The 27,996-nt window shown below is 43.3% G+C and overlaps 1 protein-coding gene across 1 annotated transcript in view; it reads right to left on the bottom strand.

The window, feature by feature from the left end:
- The window catches only part of si:ch211-26b3.4 (connector enhancer of kinase suppressor of ras 2), an 841,707-nt gene that overhangs the window by 109,932 nt on the left and 703,779 nt on the right, over positions 1-27,996 (bottom strand). The window contains exon 13 of the mRNA XM_063060466.1: positions 22,614-22,648. Within this exon, the coding sequence (XP_062916536.1) occupies positions 22,614-22,648 (35 nt within the window). The remainder of the gene's footprint in view (positions 1-22,613; positions 22,649-27,996) is intronic.

Genomic DNA, 27,996 nt, shown 5'->3' with positions numbered 1-27,996 from the left:
TGTATTTGTTGACAGGCCAAATCTCTTCAAACTCCTAATAAAGTATAGCCACTGTCATGTCTTCTTTATAACTACATCGATATGTTTGGACCAGATTAGATCCTCAGAGATCATGACACCCAGGAACTTGAAGCTACTCACTCTCTCCACTTCTGATGAGGATTGGTAGGTGTTTCTTCGTCTTACCCTTCCTGAAGTCCACAATCAGCTCTTTCATCTTACTGACATTGAGTGCCAGATTGTTGCTGCTGCACCACTCCACTAGTTGGCATATCTCACTCCTGTACGTCCCCTCGTCACCACCTGAGATTCTACCAACAATGGCTGTATCGTCAGCAAATTTATAGATTGTACTTGAGTTATGCCTAGCCACACAGTCATGTGTATATAGAGAGGAGAGCAGTGGGCTAAGCTCACACCCCAGAGGTGCCCCAGAGTTGATCGTCAGTAAGGAGGATATGTTATCACCAATCTGCACAGATCATGGTCCTCCAGTAAGGAAGACAAAGATCCAATTGCAGAGGGAGGTATAGGCCCTAGTTCTGCAACATCTCAATTAGGATTGTGGGAATGAAGGTATTAAATGCTGAGCTATATTTGATGAACAGCACCCTGATGTAGGTGTATGTGTTGTCTAGGTGGTCTAAAGCCGTGTGGAGAGCCATTGAGATTGCGTCTACCATTGACCTATTGTGGTGATAGGCAAATTGCAATGGGTCCAGGTCCTTGCTGAGGCAGGAGTTCAGTCTAGTCATAACCAACCTCTCAAAGCATTTCATCACTGTCGATGTGAGTGATGATAGTCATTAAGGCAGCCCACATTCTTCTTCTTAGGCACTGGTATAATTGTTGCCTGTTTGAAGCAAGTGGGAACTTCCACCCGTAGCAGTGAGAAGTTGAAAATGCCCTTGAATACTCCCACTAGTTGGTTGGCACTGGTTTTCAGAGCCATACCAGGTACTCCATCGGGACCTTCCCCCTTGCGAGGGTTCACTCTCTTTAAAGACAGCCTAACATCGGCCTCTGAGACGGAGATCACAGTGTCATTAGGTGCAGCAGGGGTCTTCACAGCTGTAATTGTGTTCTCCCTTTTAAAGTGTGTATAGGAGTAAAAGCACACGACCATCAAATGCTCCGCATACATTAACCCTTTCATTCCTGGAATTATCCTTGTGAACATACTCTGGATTTTCTCCAATACCACTACATCTTTTTTTAGATAATGGGCCCAAAACTACTCATAACAGTCCAAATGCAGTCTGAACAATATCTTATAAAACCTCAGCATTACATTGTGCTCTTATGTTCTAGTTCTCACAAAATGAATGCCAACATTACATTTGCTTTCCTTGCCACCAACTCAACTTGCAGGTTAACTTCTAGGGATTCCCCTTTGTCTACCCTGTCTGTTATTTCCTCAAAGGATTCCAGCAGATTTATCAGGCAAGATTTCCCTCTAAGGAAACCTTGCTGACTTTGGTCTATTTTATCATGTGCCTCCAAGTACCCCGAAACATCATCCTTAATAATGGACTCCAACATCTTCTCAACCACTGAAATCAGGCTGACTGGCTTATAATTTTCTTTCACCCACCTACCTCCCTTCTTAAAGAGTCGAGTGATATTTGCAATTTTCAACTCATCCGGAACCATTCTAGAATCTAGTGATTCTTGAAAGATCATAATTAATGCTTCCACAGTTAGTTCAGCACCTCTTTCCAAATCTTGGGTATTAGTCTATCTGGTCTAGGTGACTTATCTACTTTCAGACTTTCACCTTCCCAAGCACCCTCTCCTTAGTAGTAGAAACTGTACTCACACTCTCAAGTTTCTGGCATACTCTTGTGTCTTCCATAGTGAAAACTGATGCAAAATACTTATCAAGTTTATCCACCATTTCTTTGTCCTCCGTTACTACCTTTCCAGTGGGCCAATATCCACTCTTCCCTGTCTATTACTCTTTACCAATTTGAAAAAAAACTTCTGATATCCTCTTTTATACTATTGTGTAACTTACCTTCACATTTCATCATTTCTCTCCTTATTGCTTTTTTAGTTCCCTTCTGTTGATTTTTAAAAGCTTCCCAATCCTCTAACTTCCCACTAATTTCTGCTATATTGTATGCCATCTCTTTTGTTTTTATGCTGTTTTTTACTTCCCCTGTCAGACATGGTTGCCTCATCCTCCTTTTAAAATACTTCTCCATCTTTGTGATGTTTCTATCCTGTGCCTTCTGAGTTGCCCCCAGAATCTCCAGCCATTGTTGTTCTGCTGTCATCCCTGACGGTGTTCCCTTCCAATCATTTTTGACTAGTTCCTCACTCATGACTCTGTAATTCCCTTTACTCCACTGACTTTGTTTTCTCCCTCTCAAACTGCAGGGTGAATTCTATCATACTATGTTCACTGCCTCCTAAGGATTCCTTTACCTTTAGTTCCTTAACCAAATCTGGTTCTTTACACAGTACCGAATCTAGAATTGCCTTTCCCCTAGTGGGCTCAAAAAAAAACCCCATCTTGTAGGCATTCTAAAAATTCCCTCTCTTGTGATCCAGCACCAACCTAATCTTCCCAATCTACCTGCATATTGAAATCCCTTATGGCTATCGTTCCTTTGTCCTTATTATATGGTTTTTCTATCTGCTATTGTAAATTTATATCTAATATCCTGATGTAACTCCCATCACCATTTTTTACCTTTGCTGTTTCTTAACTCTACTCACAAGGATGCTATATCTTCTGATACTATGTCACCTCTTTACAAGGATTTGATTGAATTTCTTACTAACAGAGCCACCCACCCCCTCTGCCTTCCTGCCTGTCCTTCTGATACAATGTGCATCCTTGGATATTCAGCTCCCAACTATGATCTTCTTTCAGCCACAACCCAGTGATGCCCGCGATGTCATACCTACCAATCTCTAACTGCGCTACAAAGTCATCAAACTTATTCCGCACACTGCTTCCATTCAAATTAACACCTTTGGTCCTGCATTCATCAGCCTTTTTAAGTTTGTCCCCATGTTACACTTCAACTCATCCCTCTGACTGCAATTTTGTCCTATCATTTGCCCATTCTTCCTCACAGTCTCACGAAACAATGCATCGACTTGTATACCAGTTGTCCTATCCTCAGCCCCATCGTTCCATTTCCCATCTCCCTGATAAATTAGTTTAAACCCTCTCCAAGGGCTCTAACCAACCAGCCCACAAAGACATTGGTCCCCCCTTAGGGTCAGGTATAAAATGTTCTTTTTGTACAGGTCATACTTTCCCCAGAAGAGATGCCAATGATCCAGAAATCTGAAACTGTGTCCCTGCACCACTTCCTCCGCCACTCATTCTTCTGGGCTGTCGTCCTATTCCTGCCCTAAGTAGGACATGGTACTGGGAATAATCCAGATATTACTACCTTGGAGGTCCTACTCCAGTCTCTACCCTAACTCCCTCTGCTCACAGTGCAGAGCCCCTTCCTCCTTTCTGCCTATGCTATTGGTGCCATGAGCACCACAACCTCTGGCTACTCACCCTCTCTCTTAAGAACCTTCTGCAACCACTCTGAGACATCCTGGACCCAAGCACTTGGGAGGCAACAGACAATCCTAGCATCTCTTTTGCAGCCACAGGATCTCCTGTCCGTCACCCTAACTATGGCCTGACTGTACCCTTCCCTGTTGAGACTCAGAACTGGCCTGGCTGCTGCTGTTGAGCACTGACAGATCATAACCCCTGGTAGTATCCAAAGGTATAGTATACTTGTTGCTGAGGGGTATGGCCACTGGGGAAATCTGCACTGACAGTTTATTACCATTGTTCTCCAGGTGGTCACCCATCTACTATATGAAGCCTACACTCTGGGCATGACCACTTCAGTAAAATGCCCTGCTGGGTTTCAGCCTCCTGGATGTTCCTGAGTAAATCCAGCTCCAGCTCCAGCTCTTTCACCTTGTCAGTCAGGAGATGAAGCTGGGTACACTTCCTGCAGATATAGTCATCAGGGGGACTGTCAGCTACCCTGAAATTCCACATCTCACAGGAGGAGCCTTCCACTGCAGTACTGTGCAAAGGTCTTGGGCATATATACAGCTAGGGAGCCTAAGACCTTGCACAGTACTGTATTTGTCAACATGGAGCAGACAGCGAGTTTGTAAATCTGGTGGGAGCAAAGGATGTTGGGAATGGTGAGGGTGGAGGACCATGGGAAGTGCAGGGGACAGGTGGCAGAGAAGGGGTGGCCGGGAGGGGGATGGCACGGGTGCAGACACACCCAGCCCTGAGGTAAGGTCATTCGATTCCAAGCAATTGTATTTTTTTGATCATTACAGAATGTCCCTCAGAAACTTCCTGCTCCCTCCCCTCTCCCTTCCCATTTTCCCAGCCATAAATTCCTTCCCCCTGCCTCCTTCCCTGTCTCGGACCATAATGGAGACCCATATCAGAAGCAGGTTTATCACCGCTCACATTTCTCATGGAATTTGCTTTTTTTTTGTGGCAGGAGTACAATGCAATCCATAAAATTATGACAGTACTGTGCAAAAGTTCTAGGCACCCTAGCTATGTATATGTACCTAAAACTTTTGCACAGTACTGTACCTTCCTGCCTACACTGGTTATACCTCTAACTTCCCAAGCTTAAGTTTTAGCCTACTCCTGTTCTCTCCTAAATCTGCTGAGCCAAAACTTGACCATCCTAACACTGGCCCTCTCACACAATGCCTGCTCCATTTTACATCTCACTTCCTTTTATTGCCCCCTGCCAAGTGCCTGAAAGATCACAATGTTTGCAGCCCACCGAAAGGCCACGAGCTCTTTTTAAACCTCACGCAGCCTCACCAATGAACAAAAGTGATAAAGTAGTGGTGGAGTTTGTGGTTGGAGGTGTTGATCAGCCTTACTGCTTGGGGAAAGTAACTGTTTTTGAGTCTGGTGGTCCTGGCTTGGATGCTATGTAGCCTTCTCCCTGATGGGAGTGGGACAATCACTTGACGGGCAGTGTGGGTGGGATCCTTAATGATGTTACTGGCCCATTTCTGGCACCCTTCTGTATGTATGTCCTTGGTGGAGGGTAGGCTGGTCCGGTGATGCATTGGGCAGTTTTGACTATCTGCTGTAGAGCCTTCCTGTCCACTGCAGTGCAGTTACTGTCCCAAGCAGTGATGCAGTTTGTTAGCATGCTCTCCACTGCAAATCGGTAGAATGACGTGAGTATGGATGTACAAAGTTCAGCTCTCTTCAGCCTCCCCAGGAAGTAGAACTTTGATGAACTTTCCTTACTGTGTAAGATGTGTTCTGCGTCACTGAGAGGTTGTGTGAGATGTGCACTCCCAGGAGTCTGAAGCTGCTTGCAGTTTCCACTGCTGTGCCGCGCATGTAAAGGGTGATGCGAGTGGTGGGGGTTCTCCTGAAGGTGACAACCATCTCCTTTGTCTTTAAGGAAGAGGTTGTTCGCCTGGCAGCAGGCCTCAAGTGCTTGCACCCCTCGGTAGGCCATCTCATCATTGTTGGTGCTGAGCCTTATCACTGCCGTGTCATCGGCAAACTTGATAATGCGATTGCTTGGGTGTTTGGCCGTGCAGTCGCATATGAGCAGAGTGTACAGCAGTGGGCTCAGCACACAGTCCTGGGGGGTGGTGGAGGGACCCGTGTTGAGGATGCTAGGGAGGGTGAAGCGGTTGTGCATCCTGTCTGTGGTCTGTTGATTAGGGAGTCCAACACCCAGTTGCACAGTTGTGTATTTAGACCGAGGAGTAGGAGTTTGTTCACCAAGCTCTGGGGGACAGTAGTGCTGAGTGCTGAACTGAAATGCAGAGGCAGCATTCTGACATAAGTGTCCTCGTTTTCTTGGTGTGTCAGAGCCAGGTGCATGGCAGGTGCTGGAGTATAAATGGTCTAGAAGTTGTTTAACATTGGTCACAGAGCAGTTTTGTCAGTTAGCATAGTGGTGAGTGTCCAATGAGGCAGCATTGGGGTATTTGATATGTGCCATTATCAGCTGTTCAAAGCACTCATGATGATTGTTATCAGTGTCACTGGGCAATCGTTTACTTCTGAAGACGTACAGTTCTCTGCAACAGGGATGAACGTGGTGGATTTGAGGCTTGTAGGGGCAGTAGCCTGGATGAGTGAAGTGTTGAACTAAACCTCGATATGGGGAAGAAATGTGCGCTCAGTGACTTTGACTATGTAACGATTGTTGGTACCAGATGGGGTGGTTTGAGTAACTCAGAAACTGCTGATCTCCTGGGATCTTCATGCACAAAAGTCTCTAGAGTTTACAGAGAATGATGTGAAAAACAAAAAAAAAGAACATCCATTGAGTGGTAGTCCTGTAGGCGAGAACGCCTTGTTAATGAGAGAGGTCAGAGAAGAATGGCCAGACTGGTTCAAGCTGACAGGAAGGTAACAGTAACTCAAATAACTATGTATTACAACAGTGGTGTGCAGAAGAACACCTTTGAATGCACAAGATATTGAAGCTTGAAGTGGATGGACTGCAGAAGACCATAAAATACACTTAGTGGCCTCTTTATTAGGTACAGGAAGCCCAGGAAGCACACTGTGTGTACTTCCATCAGCTCCGTATGATAATTATTGTTACAATCTACATCATCTTTGCCCTTGCATCTACACTGCTTTTCCTCTGTAAATAGAACACTATACTCTACATCCTCCTATTCCTAATACCTGAAAGTACTTACGTTTTGAAATTATTTGTATGTATGACTTGAAAAAATAAGTTTTCTCACTATATCTCGGTATATGTGACAATAACAAAACCAATACCATGTTGCCCTTCAGCTTCTGACATCCCAGAGAAAACAATTATCCTCAGAGCTAATACCCTTTAATCCAAGCAGCATCCCCATGAACCTCTTCTGTATCCTCCTCGAAGCTTCCACATCCTTTTTGCTTTTGTGATGTGGCAACTCAAACTGCACACAAAGCTTTGCATGTGGTCCAACCGAACTGTAATACAGCTGCAACATAACTTCTCAGTTTGCATACTCGGCACCCCAACCGCTGACACACCTTCCTTACTACCCTTTCGAACTGAGTTGCCACTTTCAGAGAGATATTGACTATATCACCAGTTCTTCCTGTCGTGTATTACAAATGTGTCCTTTTTAAGTGTAGCTGCTTTCCTGTTGGTATAGAATCAATATTTCATCGCAGAATAAATTGCATCATAGAAGAATTTCCTTATCCCTCAGGGTTTCTGCTTTCTTTGGTTACTGATCCTCTGTCACTTTGCAATTTACTCTGTCATGATAATTTTGAACATTTCAATTAAGCCTCTTCTCTCATTGCAAAAGAAGACATGGTAATTTAAATGAGTGGGTGGGGGAGGAGCAGTACTTTATACAGGAAGCCCAGAGGTTCATGCTTTTTAGCATTAACCACAGTGTGTGAAACTTGTATCTGACAGGTTGCTACGCTTGGTATTAGTAGAGTGAGTGTGGTGAGGGGATGGGGATGGGGAGGGGAGGGATGAGAAGTTTGGTGAGTTAGTTGGAAGAAGGAACTGGAGTCTTTCTATTAGGGGTTTAGGGTGCAGTGAACAGCGGCTGATGTGCATCAGGATAACGTTGGTAGAAGGAGTTCTGCTCCTCCCAGCACAGGAGCCATGCTGAAACGTTACCTCTCCCTGAATTGGTTCTTGCTTCCTTTTAGCTGGTGATTTTTGAAATTAATACTGAACCAGGATACTGCCTGGTTTAGAGGGCATTTGCTATCATGAAAGGCTGGACAAGCTTAGGATGTTTTCTCTGGAGTGGCGGAGGCTGAGGGAGAACTGATCGAGATTTGTAAGCTTATGAGAGTCATAGGTAGAGTAGACAGAGAGTATCTGTTTCTCAGTGTGGAAATGTCTGATACCAGAGGCCATGCATTGAAGGTGAGAGGGGCTGGTTTCAAAGGGGATGTGAGGGGTAAGTTTTTTACTCAGAGAGTGGTGGATGCCTGGAATGTGCTGCCCATTGTGGTGGTAGAGGCAAATACAATAGAGGCTTTTAAGAGATGATTGGATAGGTACATGGATGTGAGGAAAGTGAACGGATATGGACGTTGTGCAGGTAGGAGGGGTTAGTGTTTGGGGGTTTTTGATTTACTTCTTAGGTGGTTCAGCACAGCATTGTGGGCCGAAGGGCTTGCTCCCGCACAGTTCTATTCTATGTTCTCTGTTAAAATAAGTCTGGAGCACTATCCCATATCTATACCTCAGTGAATTAACATCACCAAACAGATTATACCTCAGTGAATTAACAATACCTATATCTATACCCCAGTGAATTAACTATACCTGTATCTAACTGTATCTATACCTTGGTGAATTAACGTCACCAAACAGATTACACCTCAATGAATTAACTATACCTGTATCTAACTATATCTATACCTTGGTGAATTAACATCACCAAACAGATTGTCTGTTTGTGCCAGTTCACTTGTGCAGAACCTTTTAGTATTTACACGACATCAGCAAATACTCTTCCAAATCATGTAATTGCCCACTGAGGTTATGGCAGCTGCACTACACATCACTTATCATTTATAAAGCACCCTTTAAGTTGTCTGAAACACCTCACAAAAACAAAACTGACACCAGACTACAATACAAGAAATCAGCAAATATACAGCCAGGTATGTTTTAAGGAACATCTTATTGAAAAAAGAGAGGTGGAGAAGCAGAAAGGTTTAGGATGGAACTGCAGAGCTTTGGACTTGTTGTGGCAATCCATGGCTGGGCAATCAAATTTGGGGATGAACTTGAATTAGAAGAGTGCAGAATTCTTGGATAATAGGACTAGAGCAATTTCCAGAGGTAGGAAGCATAAGAGATGATGGGAGAGGTTTAAGAGCAAGAATAAAAACTTTAAAATTGAAGCTTTGTCTAACTAGAAACCAATATATAAGAGTAGCAGGTGGAAACTTCAATTGGATGACTCCAAGTTTTCCATGGTTAGGTCAAAGCAGTGCTAACCAGATCAGTGGCACTTGGAATCAAATCAGAATGGCAAGGTTATTTTAAATGATAGAGAATTTAGAAGCACAAGGACTATTGGAGTATTGTGTGCAATTTTTGGTTAGCCTGTTATGGGAAAGATGAGCTGAAAAGACTGCAAAGAAGATTTATGAGAATGTTGCAGGACTAGAGGTCCTGAATTATAGGGGGACACTGGGAAGGTGAAGACTTTATTCATTGGGCTACAGGAGATTGAGCTGTATAAAATCATGACGGCAGAGATAGGATGGATGCATACAGTCTTTTACCCAGAAAATGGAAATGTAAAAAACTAAAGGGTATAGGTTTAAGGTGAGAGGGGAAAGGTTTGAGAAGGACCTTAGGAGAGTCTTTTTCACACAAATGAGGTCAGTAGGTGGAACGAGCTGCCAGAAAAGTGTTTGAGGCAATATGATAACAACAGTTAAAATGCATTTGGACAGGCACATAGAAAGGAAAACTTTTAGAGGGAGATGGGCCAAATGTGGACAGCTGGGATTAGCTTAGATGGGCATTGTGGTTGGCAAGGACAAGTTGGGCTCCAGAGTCTGCTTCCATGGTCTATTACCTCTGAGACTGATAAATCACCTGTGAAAACATTGCATGGGATGTCTGGGCTTCTTTTTCCTGGAGCAAAGGCTGAGAACTGACAGAGGTAGATAAAGAAAAGCAGAAACAAGCTATTCCTCAAAATGTAACTGTCAAAAATAAGTAAATAAACACTTAAGGTGGATGGAAGGTGTTTTGAAGGAGATCTGCGGGGATTTTACCGAGAGAATGGTCGTCACCTAAAGCGTTGTTGACAGTGTAAATTCACTACATTTCAGAGAAATTTAGGCTGACACTCGAATAGATGGAGCATAGAAAGACAGGGCTAATGTAGGCAGTTGGGATTAGGAAAATAGTTGGCATAGGTCTAATGGACTGGAAGGCCTCTTCTAAGCTATACCATTCTGTGAGTTTAAGCAAAGCAACAACTTTTCCATTTTATAGCAGAGGGAAGAACTGATTGGAGAGTTTGGAACAAGAACATAGGAAGCAGAAGCAGAAGGACATTATACAGCCACTAGAGCTGTCCTGATCACCAGTGGGATTATGTCTAATCTGATTTTTGGCTTCAACCTGAGCTCCCTAACCCTTAATTTCTCTACAGTTCAAAATGTTAACCTAGCCTTGAATATGTTCAACAACTCTTTGCAGAAGAAAATTTCACAGATTCACAACAAGTATATGGTCTTTTCTTGCCTCAGTCATATAGGGCTGATTCCTTCCTCAGTATCTCCTGGTTCCCGGTTCTACCACCTGAGGAAACATCATCACAGCATCTTTCCTGCCAAAGTCTCCCAGAAGCTTGAATGTTTCAATGAAACTAAGTCTTAATCTTCAACATTCCCAAGTACAGGTTCATTCTGCTCAGTCTTCCTTCATAAAGCAACTTACAAATCCCAGGTCTCCTCTATTTTTCAAAATGGTGAGGGAAGTGATACTCTGTCTCTGTGCTTTTAATGGTTTACCACCTTATCTAGAGCAGATGCCCTTGACCTCTGTGCTCTGATGGCATATAATCAAATGGTGATGAAGCACAAGTGTACGCATCACAAATTTATTTATTGATTGATTGATTGATTGATTAATTGAGATATAGTGCCGAATAGGCTCTTCCAACCCTTTGAAACATGCCACCCAGCAATCCCCAGATTTAACCCTAGCTTAATCACGGGACAACCTACAGTCACCAACTAACCTACCAATGGGTACATCATTGGACTGAGGGAGGAAACCGGAGCACATGGAGGAAACCCACGCGGTTATGGGGAGAACGTACAAACTCCTTACAGACAGTGGTGGGAATTAAGCCTGGGTGTCTGGTTCTGAAAAAGAATTGTGCTAACCACTATGCTACTATGCCACCTCACTGTACGATTCTGAAGGACTACTTATGTTAGCTGAGTTAACAGCTTTTTCATCTCCTAATCAAAAGTTTGAATACCTAAGATCCATTGATAGCTGAATATTGTACTGAAGGAATACTGCATTTCAGAGTTATCAGCTCTTGTTTTGAACAGAAGTCCTACATCCTGTCTGGTGGTTTAGGTGGATATTTAAAACAAAAATCATTGCTCAAAATCATGAACCTCACTTCATGGTTAAAAAAAATGACAATAGCAGAATTGGACAGTCCTTCCACTGGACTTAATGACTCTCCTTTACAGTATATGTTTTCTGTAGCAAAATGTTAATTGTAAGTGCTACCAGAGAAGTATATCCTTGAGAGGTCACACACGGAAATTGGTCTGAACCAGGTGCATCTTGAGATACGGAGAGAACAACGTAAAGGTTGAAATTGCAAAGATACTGGCTAGAACCTTCTAAACTTCCTTAGGATACAGAATTGGCACCCAAGGACTGTAACCCATTTCAGAAACAACAGATAATTCACTTCCACTCAGACAAATTTGAACCAATAACAGAGAACCAGACAGATATTTTTAAATGAGGAAAGTTTTCTGGACTGACTTTTTAAGACCTTTGATTAGATAACAAAGAAGACAAATAGGGGTAATGAAGATGATCTTGTGGACATTGGGATTTAAAAAGCTGCTTAGCAAAATATCTCATATTAGATCCTGATCAAAGTTTAAAAGTGGCAGAGATAACATTACCAAAGAATAGAAGATATAAATTTGTGGTGGATGATACTGAGCTGACTGGAAGAAAACTCATAATGTTGATTTTAGAACACTGCCTTCCTTGATATGCATTAATGATGTGAGCTTGTGGGTATCGAACAAATTTTGAGATTTGCAGATAACACACAACTTTAAATTACATAACCAATGAGAAAAATAGTATGAGATTTTCTTCTCAGGCAGACCCTCAAGATGATTTGCTTTCATCTAAGATCTGTGGGCTCAGAAAATGCCGGAAATGTTTAGCAGGGTTGGGCAATCTTTTGTGTGAGAGGAACAGAGTTCATCTTCCAGGTCAATCACAACTGGCTACCCAGAGAGGCCTGTGTAGGGCCTGCAGACTCAGTCAAAAGGGCAGAGATGCCTGATGTAGCAGATGGATGCACGTGCCTCGCTCCTTCTGCCATTTTCACTTGGCCTACGGGTGTTTTCTTATCAAAGAGATTAGAGGTTCTCTGTGTCATCCCAAATATACTTTCTCCATTTTGAGCAGTGATGTGTTAGGGTATTGTTGAAGATGTTTCTCTTTTTCCATACATGTTGGGAACTTCTTTCAGCAGTTTCTCTGTCTTCTTGCGGTCTCATGCCATGACAGACCAAGGAGTAGTTGTTGGGTCTAAGAATGGCATGGCCTATCTAATGTCACTGACTTAGTGTAATTAGAGCCTCAAAGCTGGGAATATTGGGGTCAGAGAGAAGCCTGAAGTTAGTTTGCTTATCTTGGCAGTGTGCTTGGAGAATTTTGCTGATACAATGTTGGTGGTGCCTCTCAAGTGCTTTGGATGCCTGCTGTGAGCAGTTTAGATTTCAAAAGGTATAGGATAATGGGTATCACTGCTGCCTGGAGGATCACTGCTGCCTGGCTGCAATAAATTGTGTGCTGTGTTAAAAGTCATTGAGTCATAGGAAAGTACAGCAGAGAAACAGGCCCTTCAGCCCCTCTAGTCTATACCAAACCATTTAAACTGCTCGCTCCCATCGACCTGCCATAACCCTCTATACCCCTACCATTCATGCATCTATCCAAACTTTCCTTCAACATTGAAATTGAGCTCACATGCACCACTTGTGCTGGCTGCTCATTCCTTCTGACCCTCTGAGTGATGAAGTTCTTCCTTACATTCCCTTTAAACTTTTCACATTTCATCCTTAACCCATGACCTCTAGTTGTAGTCCCACCCAACCTCAGTGGAAAAAGCCTGCTTGCATTTACCCTATCTATACCCTTCATAATTTGCATACCACTATCGAATCTCCCCTCAATCTTCTACATTCCAAGGAATAAAGTCCTATCCTATTCAATCATTCCTTATAACTCAGGTCTTCCAGTCCTCACAACATTCTTGTTAATTTTCTCTGTACTCTATCAATCTTATTTACATCTTTCCTGTAGGTAGGTGACCATACAATATTCCAAATTAGGCCTCATCAACATCTTATACAACTTCAACATAACACCCCATCACCTGTACTCAGTACTTTGATTTATGAATGCCAATGTGCCAAAAGCTTTCTCTATGACCCTGTCTACCTAAGAAGTCACTTTCAAAGAATTATGGGCCTGTATTCCCAGGTGCCTTTGTTTTGCAGCACTCCTCAGTGCCCTACTGTTCACTGTTTAACACCTATCCTGATCGGTCCTACCAAAGTGCAATACCTTGCACTTGTCTGCATTAAACTCCATCTGTAATTTTTCAGCCCACTTTTCCAGCTGGTCCAGATCCTGCTGGAAGTTGTGATAGTTTTACTCACTGTTGACTATGCCTCGAATCGTGGTGTTATTTGAAAATTTGCTGATCCAGTTTACTGTATTATCATCCACATTGTTGATATAGATGACAAACAACACTGGACCAAGTTCCAATCTCTGCGGCACTCCAGTAGTCACAGGCCTCCAGGCAGAGAGGCAATCATCTACTACCACTCTCTCGCTTCTCGCACAAAGCCAATGTCTAATCCAATTTACTGCCTCCTCGTCTTGAATGCCGAGCGACTGAATCTTCTTGACCAACCTCCCATGTGGGACCTTGTTAACTGCCATTCTAAAGTCCATGCAGACAAAATCCACTGTCTTCATCAACTTTCCTGGTAACTTCCTCAAAAAACTTTGTAAGATTGGCTAGACACGACCTACCACACACAAAGCCATGCTGATAATCCCTAATCAGTTCCTGTCCATCCAAATACTCATATATCCGGTCCCTTAGAACACCTTCTAATAACTTCCTCACTACTGATGTCAGGCTCATTGGCATATACTTTCCTGGTTTACTATTTAGAGCCTTTCTTAAAAAAGCAGAACAACATTGGCTATCCTCCAGTCCTCTGGTATCTCACCTGTTGCTAAGGATGATTTAAGGATGCTAGGGCCCCGGCAATTTCTGCAGTTGCCTGCCACAGGGTCTGAGGGAACACCTTCTCATGCCTGGGGATTTAACCACCCTAATTTACCCCAAGACAGCGAACACCTCCTCCTCTGTAATCTGTATAGGGTTCATGAAGTTGATGCCACTTTGCCTCACTTCTATAGACTCTGTGTCCATCTCCTGAGTAAATACAGCTGCAAAAAAATTCATTTAACTTCTCCCCCATCTCTTTTGGCTCCATGCATGGATTACCATCTGATCTTCAGGATTACTAATTTTGTACCATGCAATCCATTTGCTCTTAACATGTCTTTAGGATCCCTTAGCATTCTGCTTCACTTTGTCTCCTAGGGCAACACGATGCCTTCTTTTAGCCTTCCATTTCTTATACTCCATAAGTATTTCATTTGTTCCTACCTGCTTATACCAGATATACAGATTTTTTCTCTTAACAATGACCTCGCTATCTCTTGAAAACCAAGGTCCCCTAAACCTGTAATCTTTAGCTTATATTCTGACAGGCAAATACAAGCTTTGTACTCTCAAAATTTCATTTCTGAAGGCTTTCCACTTACCAAGTGCACCTTTTGCCAGAAAACAGCCTGTCCCAATCCAGGGGATCTCCCATCGCACTGACTTTATCCGCTCAGGGGATCTCCCATCCACTGCGACCAACCTTATAGTTCCCACACCCCGCACTTCCCGTTTCTACCTCCTACCCCAGATCCACAAACCTGCCTGTCCTGGCAGACCTATTGTCTCAGCGTGCTCCTGCCCCACCGAACTCGTTTCTGCATACCTCGACACGGTTTTATCCTCCCTTGTTCAATCCCTTCCTACCTATGTTCGTGACACTTCTCACGCTCTTAAACTTTTCAATGATTTTAAGTTCCCTGGCCCCCACCGCTTTATTTTCACCATGGATGTCCAGTCCCTATATACTTCCATTCCCCATCAGGAAGGTCTCAAAGCTCTCCGCTTCTTTTTGGATTCCAGACCCAATCAGTTCTCCTCTACCACCACTCTGCTCCGTCTAGCGGAATTAGTCCTTACTCTTAATAGTTTCTCCTTTGGCTCTTCCCACTTCCTCCAAACTAAAGGTGTAGCTATGGGCACCCGTGTGGGTCCTAGCTATGCCTGCCTTTTTGTTGGATTTGTGGAACAATCTATGTTCCGTGCCTATTCTGGTATCTGTCCCCCACTTTTCCTTTGCTACATCGACGACTGCATTGGCGCTGCTTCCTGCACACATGCTGAGCTCGTTGACTTTATTAACTTTGCCTCCAACTTTCACCCTGCCCTCAAGTTTACCTGGTCCATTTCCGACACAGCCCTCCCCTTTCCAGATCTTCCTGTCTCTGTCTCTGGAGACAGCTTATCCACTGATGTCTACTATAAGCCTATTGACTCTCACAGCTATCTGGACTATTCCTCTTCTCACCCTGTCTCTTGCAAAAACGCCATCCCCTTCTCGCAATTCCTCCGTCTCCGCCGCATCTGCTCTCAGGATGAGGCTTTTCATTCCAGGACGGGGGAGATGTCTTCCTTTTTTAAAGAAAGGGGCTTCCCTTCCTCCACTATCAACTCTGCTCTCAAACGCATCTCCCCCATTTCACGCACATCTGCTCTCACTCCATCCTCCCGCCACCCCACTAGGAATAGGGTTCCCCTGGTCCTCTCCTACCACCCCACCAGCCTCCGGGTCCAACATATTATTCTCCGTAACTTCTGCCACCTCCAACGGGATCCCACCACTAAGCACATCTTTCCCTCCCCCACCTCTCTGCTTTCCGCAGGGATCGCTCCCTACATGACTCCCTTGTCCATTCGTCCCTCCCATCCCTCCCTACTGATCTCCCTCCTGGCACTTATCCGTGTAAGCGGAAGAAGTGCTACACATGCCCTTACACTTCCTCCCTTACTACCATTCAGAGCCCCAGACAGTCCTTCCAGATGAGGCAACACTTCACCTGTGAGTCGGCTGGGGTGAATATACTGCGTCCGGTGCTCCCAATGTGGCCTTCTATATATTGGCGAGACCCGACGCAGACTGGGAGACCGCTTTGCTGAACACCTACGCTCTGTCCGCCAGAGAAAGCAGGATCTCCCAGTGGCCACACATTTTAATTCCATATCCCATTCCCATTCTGACATGTCTATCCACGGCCTCCTCTACTGTAAAGAAGAAGCCACACTCAGGTTGGAGGAACAACACCTTATATTCCGTCTGGGTAGCCTCCAACCTGATGGCATGAACATCGACTTCTCTAACTTCCGCTAATGCCCCACCTCCCCCTCGTACCCCATCCGTTACTTATTTTTATACACACATTCTTTCTCTCTCTCTCCTTTTTCTCCCTCTGTCCCTCTGATTATACCCCTTGCCCATCCTCTGGGTTCCCCCCCCCCAACTTGTCTTCTCCCCGGACCTCCTGTCCCATGATCCTCTCGTATCCCCTTTGCCAATCACCTGTCCAGCTCTTGGCTCTATCCCTCCCCCTCCTGTCTTCTCCTATCATTTTGGATCTCCCCCTCCCCCTCCTCCTCCCACTTTCAAATCTCTTACTAACTCTTCCTTCAGTTAGTCCTGACGAAGGGTCTCGGCCTGAAACGTCGACTGTACCTCTTCCTAGGGATGCTGCCTGGCCTGCTGTGTTCACCAGCAACTTTGATGTGTGTTGCCACACTTGCCAGATCTTTTCTGATACCATTAGAATTGGCCTTTCTCCAATTTCGAATCTCAGTCCATGGACCAGACCTGTCTTTTTCCATATTTACTTTGAGACCAATGGCATTATGATCTCCAGATGCAAAGTGGAACACTACGCAAACTCTGTCACCTGCCTCATTCCCAAACAGCAGATCAAGTATCACACACTCTCATAGAGAATTCTATGTACTGATTAAGGAAACGTTGCTGAACACATTTGACAATCTCTACCCCTTCTAGACCTTTTACTGTATGGGAGTCCCAGTCAATATGTGGAAAGTTAAAATCATTTACTGTAACCACCTCATGCTTCTTGCAACAGTCTGCAATCTCTCTACAAACTTGTTCTTCTAAATCCCACAGACCATTAACCTGGTAATACTTTTCTTATTAATCAGTTCCATCCATAACGCCTCACTAGACAAGTTCTCCAGTCTGTCCTGACTGAGCACTGCCGTGACATTTTCGCTGACTAATAACACCACTCTTCTACCTTTAATCCCTCCCACTCGGTCGCAGCTAAAACAACAGAACATCATAATATTGAGCTGCCATCCCTGCCCCTCCTGCAACCAAGTCTCACTAATGGCTACAGTATCATAATGCAGGTGCTGATCCATGCCCTGAGCTCACCTGCCTTTCTGACGATGCTTCTTGCATTGAAGTATATGCTGCTCAGGGCATTAGTCGCACCATGCTCAACCTTTTGATCCCTAACTATGTCTGAGGTCTTAATAACATCTGTCTCCACAAATTCTCCACTGTCTGTTCTGGCATTCTGGTTTCCACCCCGCCCCCCCGCCCCCTGGAACTCTAGTTTAAACCCCATCCCACCCTGTGCAGTACTAGCAAATCTTCCCACTAGGATATTAGTCCCCTTCCAGTCCAGTTGCAAACCATCTCGTTTGTACAGGTCCCACTTTCCCTGGAAGAGAGCCAAAGATCCTAAAATCTGACATCCTCCCTCCTACACCAACTCCTTAGCCATGTGTCAAACTCTATAATCTTCCTATTTTTGGCCTCACTATCACGTGGCATGGGTAGCAATCCTGAGATCAAAACCCTGGAGATCCAACCCTTTAACTTAGCGTCTAACTCCCTGAACTCACTTTGCAGAACTTTGTCGCTCTTCCTATCTATGTCATTAGTACCTACATGAACCATGACCTCTGGCTGCTCACCCTCCCACTTAAGAATGCTGAGGAATCGATTTGAGATGTCCTGGACCCTGGCACCTGGGAACCAACATACCATCTGGGAATCTCGTTCTCATCCACAGAACCTCCTTTTTGTTCCCATAACTAATGAATCCCTTATTACCACAGCTCGCCTGTTTTCCCCCATTCCCTTCTGAGTCACAGAGACAGACCTAGTGCCAGAGACCTGACTGCTATAACTTTCCACTGCTAGGTCATCCCACCCACAACAGTATACCTGAAGGGGCTAGCCACATGGGTGTCCTGCACTGACTCTCACCCAGTTTCCTGTGTCCTGCACCTTGGGTGTATCTACCTCGCTACATGTCCCACCTATCACCTCCTCAGGCTCTCGCCTGATCTAGAGTTCATCCTGTTCCAGCTCCAGCTTCTTAACATGGATTGTTAGAAGCTGCAGCTGGATTCACTTCTCGCAGGTGTAGTCATCAGGGACTATGGAGGCCTCCTTGCCTTCACACGTCCTGCAAGTGAAGCATTTAACTATCTTGCCTAGCATCCTTACTGTTCTAACTGGGCAAACATATAGAAGGAGAAACAATAAATAAACTGTGGAATAAAAATTTACCTACAGCTTTTCGCTTTCTCTCACTCAAGCCTTGAAGAGCTAAAACCTCAAAATCCCCACCATAACTATCCACTCACCCTATGGCTGCTCTGATATTGGCCACTCTGCTTGTTCCTGCCTTATTTTAATTTGTTCTTACCAATCAATACCAAACTCTGATTGGCCACTGCTGAAAACACCAATCTGCCGTGAGTTGATACCTTTCCTACTCAATCGGTGAACCTGAGTGAGCTACGTCTTCTCACATTTCCAATCTCTAATTGGCTATTGCCCAAAGTCTTGATCTTCAGTCCTTTCCTCAGATGTGCTGGGACAATAGAGGCAGTTGACAATTTTGTCACCTGTCTGTGATTCTCATTGGGACCTTTGGTTTTCTCAAATGTGGCTTACCTCATGGAATTTCATCTCCAGCCCATGCCTGTGACATATAGGTTGATAGCAACCAATGAGTCAATTGCTCAACCAATCTCAATGCAGACCAAAGTCAAACAAGGTTCTGTTATCACTTCAACTGTCTTCTCAATCTTCCTTGCTGCAAATACCACACCTTAGATTCAACAAGCCTCCTGCTAGGGTAGAGCTAGTCTACAGGCTGAAGGGGTTCTAAATCAGAATCAGGTTTATTACCATTGTTTTAAATGGTGTGAATTTTGTTGTTCTGCAGCAGCAGTACAGTGAAAAGATATAAAATTGATAAAATAGGTAAATAGTACAAAAAAAGGAATAATGAGGTAGTGTTCATCAGTTCTGAAATCTGAAGTTGTTTCTGAATCATTGAGTGTACTATTCACTCAATCGAGCAGGAACAAGGATACTGTTCAAATTCTTATCATCTTTACTCCTGAACTAAAGTCATTCCAACCTCAGTCACTGAGGTGAAATATGTGAGTGATGTATATCTGCTTTAGGAGATCAAACTCCAAGTTATGACTGACTTCTTCATAAACCAAGAGTACACAAACAGACTGGTTTATGGGTGGACTCATTGTAGGTGAAATTTAACCCTAAAAAATGTGAATCATTGCTGTTTATGCACATATCTTTGAAACTGGAATCAAGATTATTCAATCATCAAAATCGTTTAATGTCATTCCTGTACACAAGCGTGAACCAGAACCAAGTAATTGTTACTCCGGATCTGATGCGGCACAAAGAAAACACAATAATATAAAACACAACAAATATAAGTACATAAAATAACCTCTATACATAGATTGATTGTACTGTATGTCCATAAAGTGACATTAGGCACAGGAGTGTCTGTACATAAGGTGACTCTGACAGGAGAAGATAAATTAGTGATGGTTGGATGTTTGGAGGGGTGAGTTAGTGGGCGGAGGTGTGAATCAGACTTACTGCTTGGGGAGAGTAACTGTTTTTGATTGTGGTCGTCCTGACGTGGATGCTACGTAGCCTCCTCCCTGATGGGAGTGGGACAAACAGTCCATGAGTAGGGTGCCTGAGCAGTCCGTATGTTCTACAGCAGGGGTTCCCAACCTGGGGTCTACAGATCCCTTGATTAATGGTATTGGTCCATGCCATAAACAGAGTTGGGAACCCCTGTTCCGTGGTATTTGGTAAAGCATATGACATGCTTGCATTTATTCATCGAGGCATTGAGTTCAAAAGTCAGGAAGTTATGTTGCAGCTTTATAAAACTCTAGTTAGGCTGCATCTAGAGTATTGTGTACATTTCTGGTCGCCCCACTATAGGAAGAATGTCGAGGCTTTGGAGAGGGTGCAGGATGTTGCCTGGATTACAGGGCATGCACTCTAATGAGAAATTGGGGAAACTTATGAGGTTGGAGACAGCAGAAGCTGAGGGGAGATCTGATCGAGGTTTATGAGATCATGAGAGGCGTAGACAGACAGTATCTTTTTTCCAGGGTAAAAACGTGCAATACCAGAGGGCATGCGTTTATGGTGAGAGGGGGAAAGTTTAAGGGAGATGTGAGGGGCAAGTTTTTTTTCCACAGAGAGTGGTGGATGTCTGGTATGTGCTGCCTGGGGTGGTGGAGGCAGAAACATTGGAGACTCTTAGTAGATGATTAGGAGGGCACATGAACGTGAGGGAAATGGAGGGATATGGACATTCTGTAGACAGAAGAGATTGGTTTAGTTGGCAATATGATTACTAATTTAATTAATTAGGTACAACATTGTGAGCTGAGTGGCCTGTTCCTGTGCTGTACTATATTGTGTTCTATGTTCTATATGTGACTGAATAAAATGCTTGTGCTTATTTATAAAGTTTACAAAAGACAGGGAACTATGTTAAATCATTATAAAGCACAGGTGCAAAGCAAGCAGCAATTACTTCTCAGTACTGGAAATTGGAAGTAGATGAAGCCTTTTAACAAGGTACAGAAGAGATTTATTAAAATGATTCATGGAAAGAAGACTTTGGTGCATAGGCCAGGAAAATTAGGGTTTTCTCACTTAGAAAACAGATGACCCACAGGTGATTTAATAAGAATCAGGAATGTGTAGATCAAATGAAAGTCTAAAGTAAAAACAGAAAATGCTGGAAACATCCCTGTCACACAGCATCTGTGGAAATATTTTTTTCCCTTTCCACATATGCTCTTTAACCTACTGAGTGTTGCCAGCACTTTTTCAGCATAGATTTAAGGTGCATATGAACCAGTCAAAGAGAGGCAATATTTTACACAGAGTGGGTCAAGATTTAGACTGCAGTGTGGAATATGTTCAAAGTTGGGTGATTCAATGGCAGATTTCAAATGGTAATTGGATAAGCAGTCAAAGGAGAAAAAGTTACAGGGATGTGGGGACATGAGGCGCATCAAATAGCTACAGATGCCAAATGGTCTGAGTGTCTTCTCTTGTGCTGTACTTCCTCTGTTCTGCTATGATTTACCTACAGATTAACTGCTGGGTTTATAGAGCTATTTTGTGAAATTTTGTGCTCACACAAGATGGAAGCAGTTCATGGCATTCCCATGATTAATGATCTGAGATGACGGACTGACACTCAGCTCTGGCTACAGGTAAGCACTGTGTAAGACTACGCTCTGACACAAGAATGGGAATAGTTAAACCTTGCACTGAGATTTTAAATGATCGTGAATTGCAATTTGAATTCATGTAAACGTGGAGGGAAAGTGGATAAACTCGAAGTCACCAAGCCCTTCGGCAAGTGGGAAATATGAGTGTCATATTTGATTCTAATTAATTTTTTTCTGACTGCTTTCCACCCTGAAAAGCCTTTAAATTACACTGGACATTCCTAATTAGAGATCACATACTGTTTGAAGCTTGTGAAGACTCATCACATACATCAATAGGATTTCAAGATTTTTAAGTGTAACTCAGAATCACAGAGTTATGAGATGAAAAGGAAAATATTGGAGACCTTTATGTCATGTTCTGATAAGAAAACTACAATAATATCTGTGCGTAAATATAAATTATTTTTTGCATCAGTGTGTATGGGTTTTCTGTCATTCTGAACTGTACTGAAGGTTTGTAACAATGCAAAATTCAACAGACATGTTTCCTTTCCTGAACATTTTGTGCTTTTGTTTAGGAGGCACTAAGTATTGTTCCCCTCTGGCTCCCCATTCTGACAACTCTTCACAAGGCATTCAGTACCAATGGCTGCAAACGTATGGGGGAACAATTTGAGTGTGACACTGCTTTTGCCTGATGCAGCACTGTCCAATGGGGGTGGTGACCCTGCGCTGCAAATCTTTCCTTCCATAGTGAGGGGATCTAGCTTTAACAGGCTCTGTAAACCTCCTGTGACCAGCGCGTAGCAATGACTCAGGTAGCCAAGGCAGCAGAACTCAAGAGACTAATAATGCATTCAGATTCTGAGTGCATGAATTAATACTCAAAATGATCCTGCAGAGTAATTTGTGCCGCTAGTGTTATATCACCCCACCTCAAAAATATTTATAATCATAAACATTAAAACAGTGTGCTTTTACTTTAGTTAGTAGTTTTACATTAAAGTGTGCTCTCTGCTCATGGAAAAACAGTTCTGTTGCATTTCAGTCAATCAATCACTATTTAAAAAACATAGCAGAAGGGAAAGATTTACCTTTCTGTCTCCCCAACAATAGAATCCCCTGCTCGCTGAAACAACAAAAGATGGAGAGAGAGAGAGAGAGAAAAAAAACAGTGTTAAAGCCTTTACCAGAAATGGAACAATCCCCACTTCCCACCATGAAACATTCACCGAGGCTGGTCTGACATACGGGAAATATGAGGTCATGAAGTTCTGCAAGAATGAGCAATATTTATAGAAGATATGCAAGCTGAAACCTGATAAATACCTGCCTGCCATTTCTGCAGGCTGGCTCTCCGCACAGACATTGTTCCACTAACAGGGGGCTTGAGTTATCTGCTTTTCAGAACTCATGACTACATTTTAAGCTTCAGACTCTGAGCCCTTCAGGTGAAGACACATGGCAGAAGCTGTGGGAGATACAGAAGGAATGAACAGGGCTCAAAAGTGTTCTTTAGTACACACAATTCAATGAGTTGACTGGTTTCCTTGATTGTAATTTCTCCATTTTCTCTACGAAGAGAGGCTGTTCACTCTTTCTTGACAATACTTTGCCCAGAAGATTTCAGAACACTCATGTGGCAGTGAGTTGCCATGAGTCATTTTCACTGTTGGCCTTTTGATATATACTTCTCTGTATCTTAGGTTGGAATCAAGCCACCCAGACATAAAATTCCAAGTTTGCAATGGGAGGTCAATAGAAACAACACCCAATGGGTCTGTACTTAGGCTGGGGAAAAGGGAAGAGCAGAATTTGTGGTGAGGAAAGGTGAAAAGGAAGACACCAACATTTGTGGAGGAAATAGACAAAGGACAGTTTCCATTTGTGGAAGAGACTGAGAGGTGAGGGAAGACAGCAGTAGATGTGGAAAGGGTTGGAAGAAGTGATTTATGTCATTTGTGGAGGAGGTTCAGAGAAGGGAAGACGCTGCCATTTCTGGCGGGGATTGGGAGAAAGTGAGACATCTGCACGGGATCAGGGGGTTGGAAGTTTGACACGTGGTAGAGATGGGTCTGTTTGGGGTGGGCAGAATTTTAGATGGTGATGAGGAGGCATATGGGAGCCAAATAGATCAGCTGGTTGAGTGGTGTCACAACAACAACCTTGTGTTGAATGAAGAGGAGTTTATGGTCTGGAGGGGAAGATCAAGCCTGAGATTATCAGAGTTTAGATTTTTGTTTAGTACAGAGGGCAGAATTAGACTCAGAATCAGAATCAGGTTTAATATCACTGGATATAATGTGAAATTTGTTGTAATGTGGCAGCAGTTCATTGCAATATATAATAAAAAATCTATAAATTACGATAAGAATATATACAAAAATAACTAAGTAGTGCAAAAATTGAGGAAAATACTGAAATTATAATTCAGAGATTATGATGGTAGTTGGGCAGAAGCAGCTCCTGAAATGTTGAGTGTGTATCTTCAGGTTTCTGCTGGTAACAATGAGAAGAGGGTATATCCTGGGAGATGGGGGTCTTTAATGATGTATGCCACCTTTCTGACGTACCACGTTTCGAAGATATCCTGGATGCGAGGGTGGGGGTGGGTATGTCCATTGATGGCACTGGTTGAGTTTACAGCTTCCTGCAGCCTTTTTCAATCCTGTACAGTAGCCTCTACATCAGATGCTGATGCAACCAGTTAGGATGCTCTCCACAGTACATCTATAGAAATTTGTGAATGTCTTTGGTGACGTAACAAGTCTCCGCAAACTCCTAATGAAATAAAGCCACTGTTGTGCCTTCTTTGTAATTGTACCAATATGGTGGGCCCAGGTCTTCAAAAATGTTAACACCCATGAACTTGAAACTACTCACCCGTTCCATTGCTAATCCCTCAGTGAGTGTGTGTTCCCATCACCTCCCCTTCCTGAACTCCACTATCAATTCCTGGGGCTTACTGACATTGAGTGCAACACCACTCAGCCAGCTGATCTATCGCACTCCTGTATATTTCTTCATCACCATCTGAACTTCTTCCAACAATAATTATGTGTCAACAAATTTATAGATAGTGTTTGAGCTGTGCCTAGGCACACAGTCATTGGAGAATTGGAGAGAGTAGAGCAGAATTGGAGAGAGTAGAGCTGTGGGCTAAGCACGCATCCTTCAGGTGTGACAGTGTTGATTGTCTGCAAGGAGGTGTTATTTCTGATCTGCACAGACTGCTCTCCTGATGAGGAAGTCAAGGATCCAGTTGCAGGGGGAGATTCAGAGGCCCAGGTTTTGGGGCATGGTGATTATAACTAAGGGCAATATTGTGTTGATCGCTGAACTGTAGTTGATAAACAGCAGGCTGATGTAGATATCACTATTGTCCAGGTGATCGAAGGCTGAATGGAGAGCCAGTAAAATTGTATTTGCTGTAGACCTATTGTGGTGCTAGGCAAACTGCAGTGAGTCCAGGTCCTTGCTGAGGCAGGAGTTGATTCTATCCACGACCAACCTCTCAAAGCGCTTCATCACATTCAATGTGAGTGCTACTGGGTGCTAGCCATTGAGGCAGATCATCCTGCCCTTCTTGGGCACTGGTGTGACTGTCACTCTTTTGAAGCAGGTGGAAAAGTCCATCTACAGTGTGACAGATTGAAGGTGTCCTTGAACAGTCCTGCCAGTTGGTTGGCACATGTTTTCAGAGTCTTACCAGGTACATCGTCAGGGCCTGATGCATTGTGAGGGTTCACCCCCTTGGAAGATTTTCCGATGCCAGCCTCTGAGACAGAGATCACAGGGTCACCAGATGCACAGGGATAGTTTTGTACTCTCTTTCAAAGTGTGCATAGAAAGGATGTAGGTAAATAATTTAATTATTTATTTACAAGTAAGTTATCGTTTACTTATGTTGTTATTAATTTACTTATCCCAGTCCAACACTGTGCTAAAAGAGCATCTTATCCTGTGAGTGCCTAATGTGATTCACTCCATGTGGGATGATGGGGGAAGTTATGTCAGGTTGCAAGGATGACTCATGCCAGAGGGCATTTGGCAGAAGGGTGGCAGGGTAACATAGTGGTTGGCACAACAGGTGACTCGGGTTCAATTCCTACTGCTGCCTGTGAAGAGTTGATACATTCTCCCTGTAACCGTTTGGGTTACCTTTGGGTGCTCTGGTTCCCTCCCACAGTCTGGGCACATAGCAGTTGGTAGGTGAATTGGTCATTGTAAATTATCCCATGATTAGGCTTTGGTTAAACTGGTCATTGTAGATTGTCCCATGATTAGGCTTTGATTAAACTGGTCACTGTAAATTGTCCCATGATTAGGCTTTGGTTAAACTGGACATTGTAAACTGTCCCATGATTAGGCTTTGGTTAAACTGGACATTGTAAATTGTCCCATGATTAGGCTTTGGTTAAACTGTTCACTGTAAATTGTCCCATGATTCGGGTTTGGTTAAACTGGTCACTGTAAATTGTCCCATGATTAGGCTTTGGTAAAACTGGGGGTAGCTGGGGTGGAGGGCCTATCCCATGCTGTACCCCAATAAATAAACATAAATCAGTTTTCAACGTGAAGTGGAACAATTCAACAATGGTCATGTTTCACTCTGAGAAAAGTAGATTTCTAATTGCATAATGCTGAAATAAAAGAAAGAAATTACACATTTGTATTTCCAGGTAGATATGCTCTTTTTCTGCTCCTGCAAGTATTAACTTCTTGATTAATTTTACCTACGGTATCTCAAGTTCCAGAGCTCTTTATGAAGAAATTGAAGCTATCTAGATAACCTGTTTCTTGGGCAGGGAAACGTCTGTGTTCCGAACTCCCCAAGACGTTTATCTATAGTACTTCATATCCAATCAAGGAATGCCTCTTGAAAAAAGTCCTTAACAAAGTGAAAGAGGAAGGCTAATTAAACTGCCACTGGTCACAGACACAAATTATGCAAGCTCTGAGCTAACAAGATAATTAAAGCTAATACACACAAACATGTATAAACACACATCCTTCATCTAAATGGAAAAACTAGAGAGGCTGCAGTTTTCGTTGGCTGGCTAAATCCTCACTACAATTGGATGACATTTTTTATAAAGGTCATGTGACCTCTAGAGTACACAAGGACCTTTAGTTACAAGGCATGACATTTGTGATTGTCATTTGCAGTGGTCTGAAAATCAGATTGCCAGGGTTCCTTTTCCCACTATTTTTAAAGATGTCATAACCCACTGATTTCAAATCGATTAACCCCTTTGTGGACAATAACTAGCTTTCAAGTGAATACCGAGATTGTACATACTGTAAAGAGATGTACAAAAATATTCAAGGTCAGACAAATGCCATTGAGCTTTGTCAAAACTCATTCAGCTGGAGAATGATATAGATAAATCCCTGATCTTCTTCTAGGTGTCCCTCAGCATCAAGGATGACTTGCATCCGCTCCAGTATTGTGGGAGACAGATGAGGCCATTGGCAGACTATTCCACAGATGGTGCAGGTGGTAGATCACTTGCTGAACGAGTGAATGGTGTGTGAGGGGTGCACCCCTTTCCACTGCTTATGCAGGACTCCCAGTATACAACCTCAAAATTCCTAAATGATCCCTTTCCACGTTGAGTGGTCATGGGCCTGAGGAGTCAATAGGGATGTTAAACCTTTTCAAAGAAGCTTCGAACACACTGTTGAATTGTTTTCTTTGTCAGCCTAGTAATCTCAAGCCATGACAGAGCTGCAGATTGAGTGTCTGTTCAGGAAACTAGAGTTGGGCATGTTATTGACAATTCCAATGAACCATCATTCTCTCGTGGCTATGAGAATGGAGGATCTGTTCTGCAGTATAGTCTTATCTCAACTAACCATCCATTTGAGCATGGTGTATCAGGCTTAAAGGTTAGAATGGTGCTGACTCTGATAAACCACAATCGTATCACATCATTTACTGAGAGTAATCACACATTTTATATTCATACATTGAGACCAAGAACCCAACTTCCTTCTCGGTTACTCATTAGAACTTTGGTGTGGACAACACTACAAAGATTGGGAAAGGTGAATGAAATTACACAAACTATAATGAATAAAGTTCTTAATGTAATTTTAGGAAATAGAGTATTATGAGTTCATGCAACAAGCCATCATAAAGCACCAATTCAAAACTGAGCATTCAACATAATTATTTTCAAAAATGGATAGTTTATTTATAATTTACTTATTAAGCTGACATCTGAGTCCAACATAGTGTTATGAAGAGCGTGTTATTCTACGAGTGCCCAATGTGCTCTAGTGATTCGCTCCATGTGGAACGCCTGAGGAAATTATTTGTGTAAGGATGACTTATGACGGAAGGCAGTTGGCAGAAGGGTAGTACAGTAGCGTAGTGGTCAGCACAATGCTCTACAGTACCAGTGGACCAGGTGCAATTCCCGCCACTATCTGTAAGGAGTTTGTACGTTCTCCCTGTGACCGCGTGGATTT

The sequence above is a fragment of the Mobula hypostoma genome, chromosome 10 (assembly GCF_963921235.1).
Source record: "Mobula hypostoma chromosome 10, sMobHyp1.1, whole genome shotgun sequence".
Classification (NCBI taxonomy): Eukaryota; Metazoa; Chordata; class Chondrichthyes; order Myliobatiformes; family Myliobatidae; genus Mobula; species Mobula hypostoma.
Note: the sequence above shows the minus strand (reverse complement) of the source record. Positions and strands in the feature narration are given on the sequence as shown.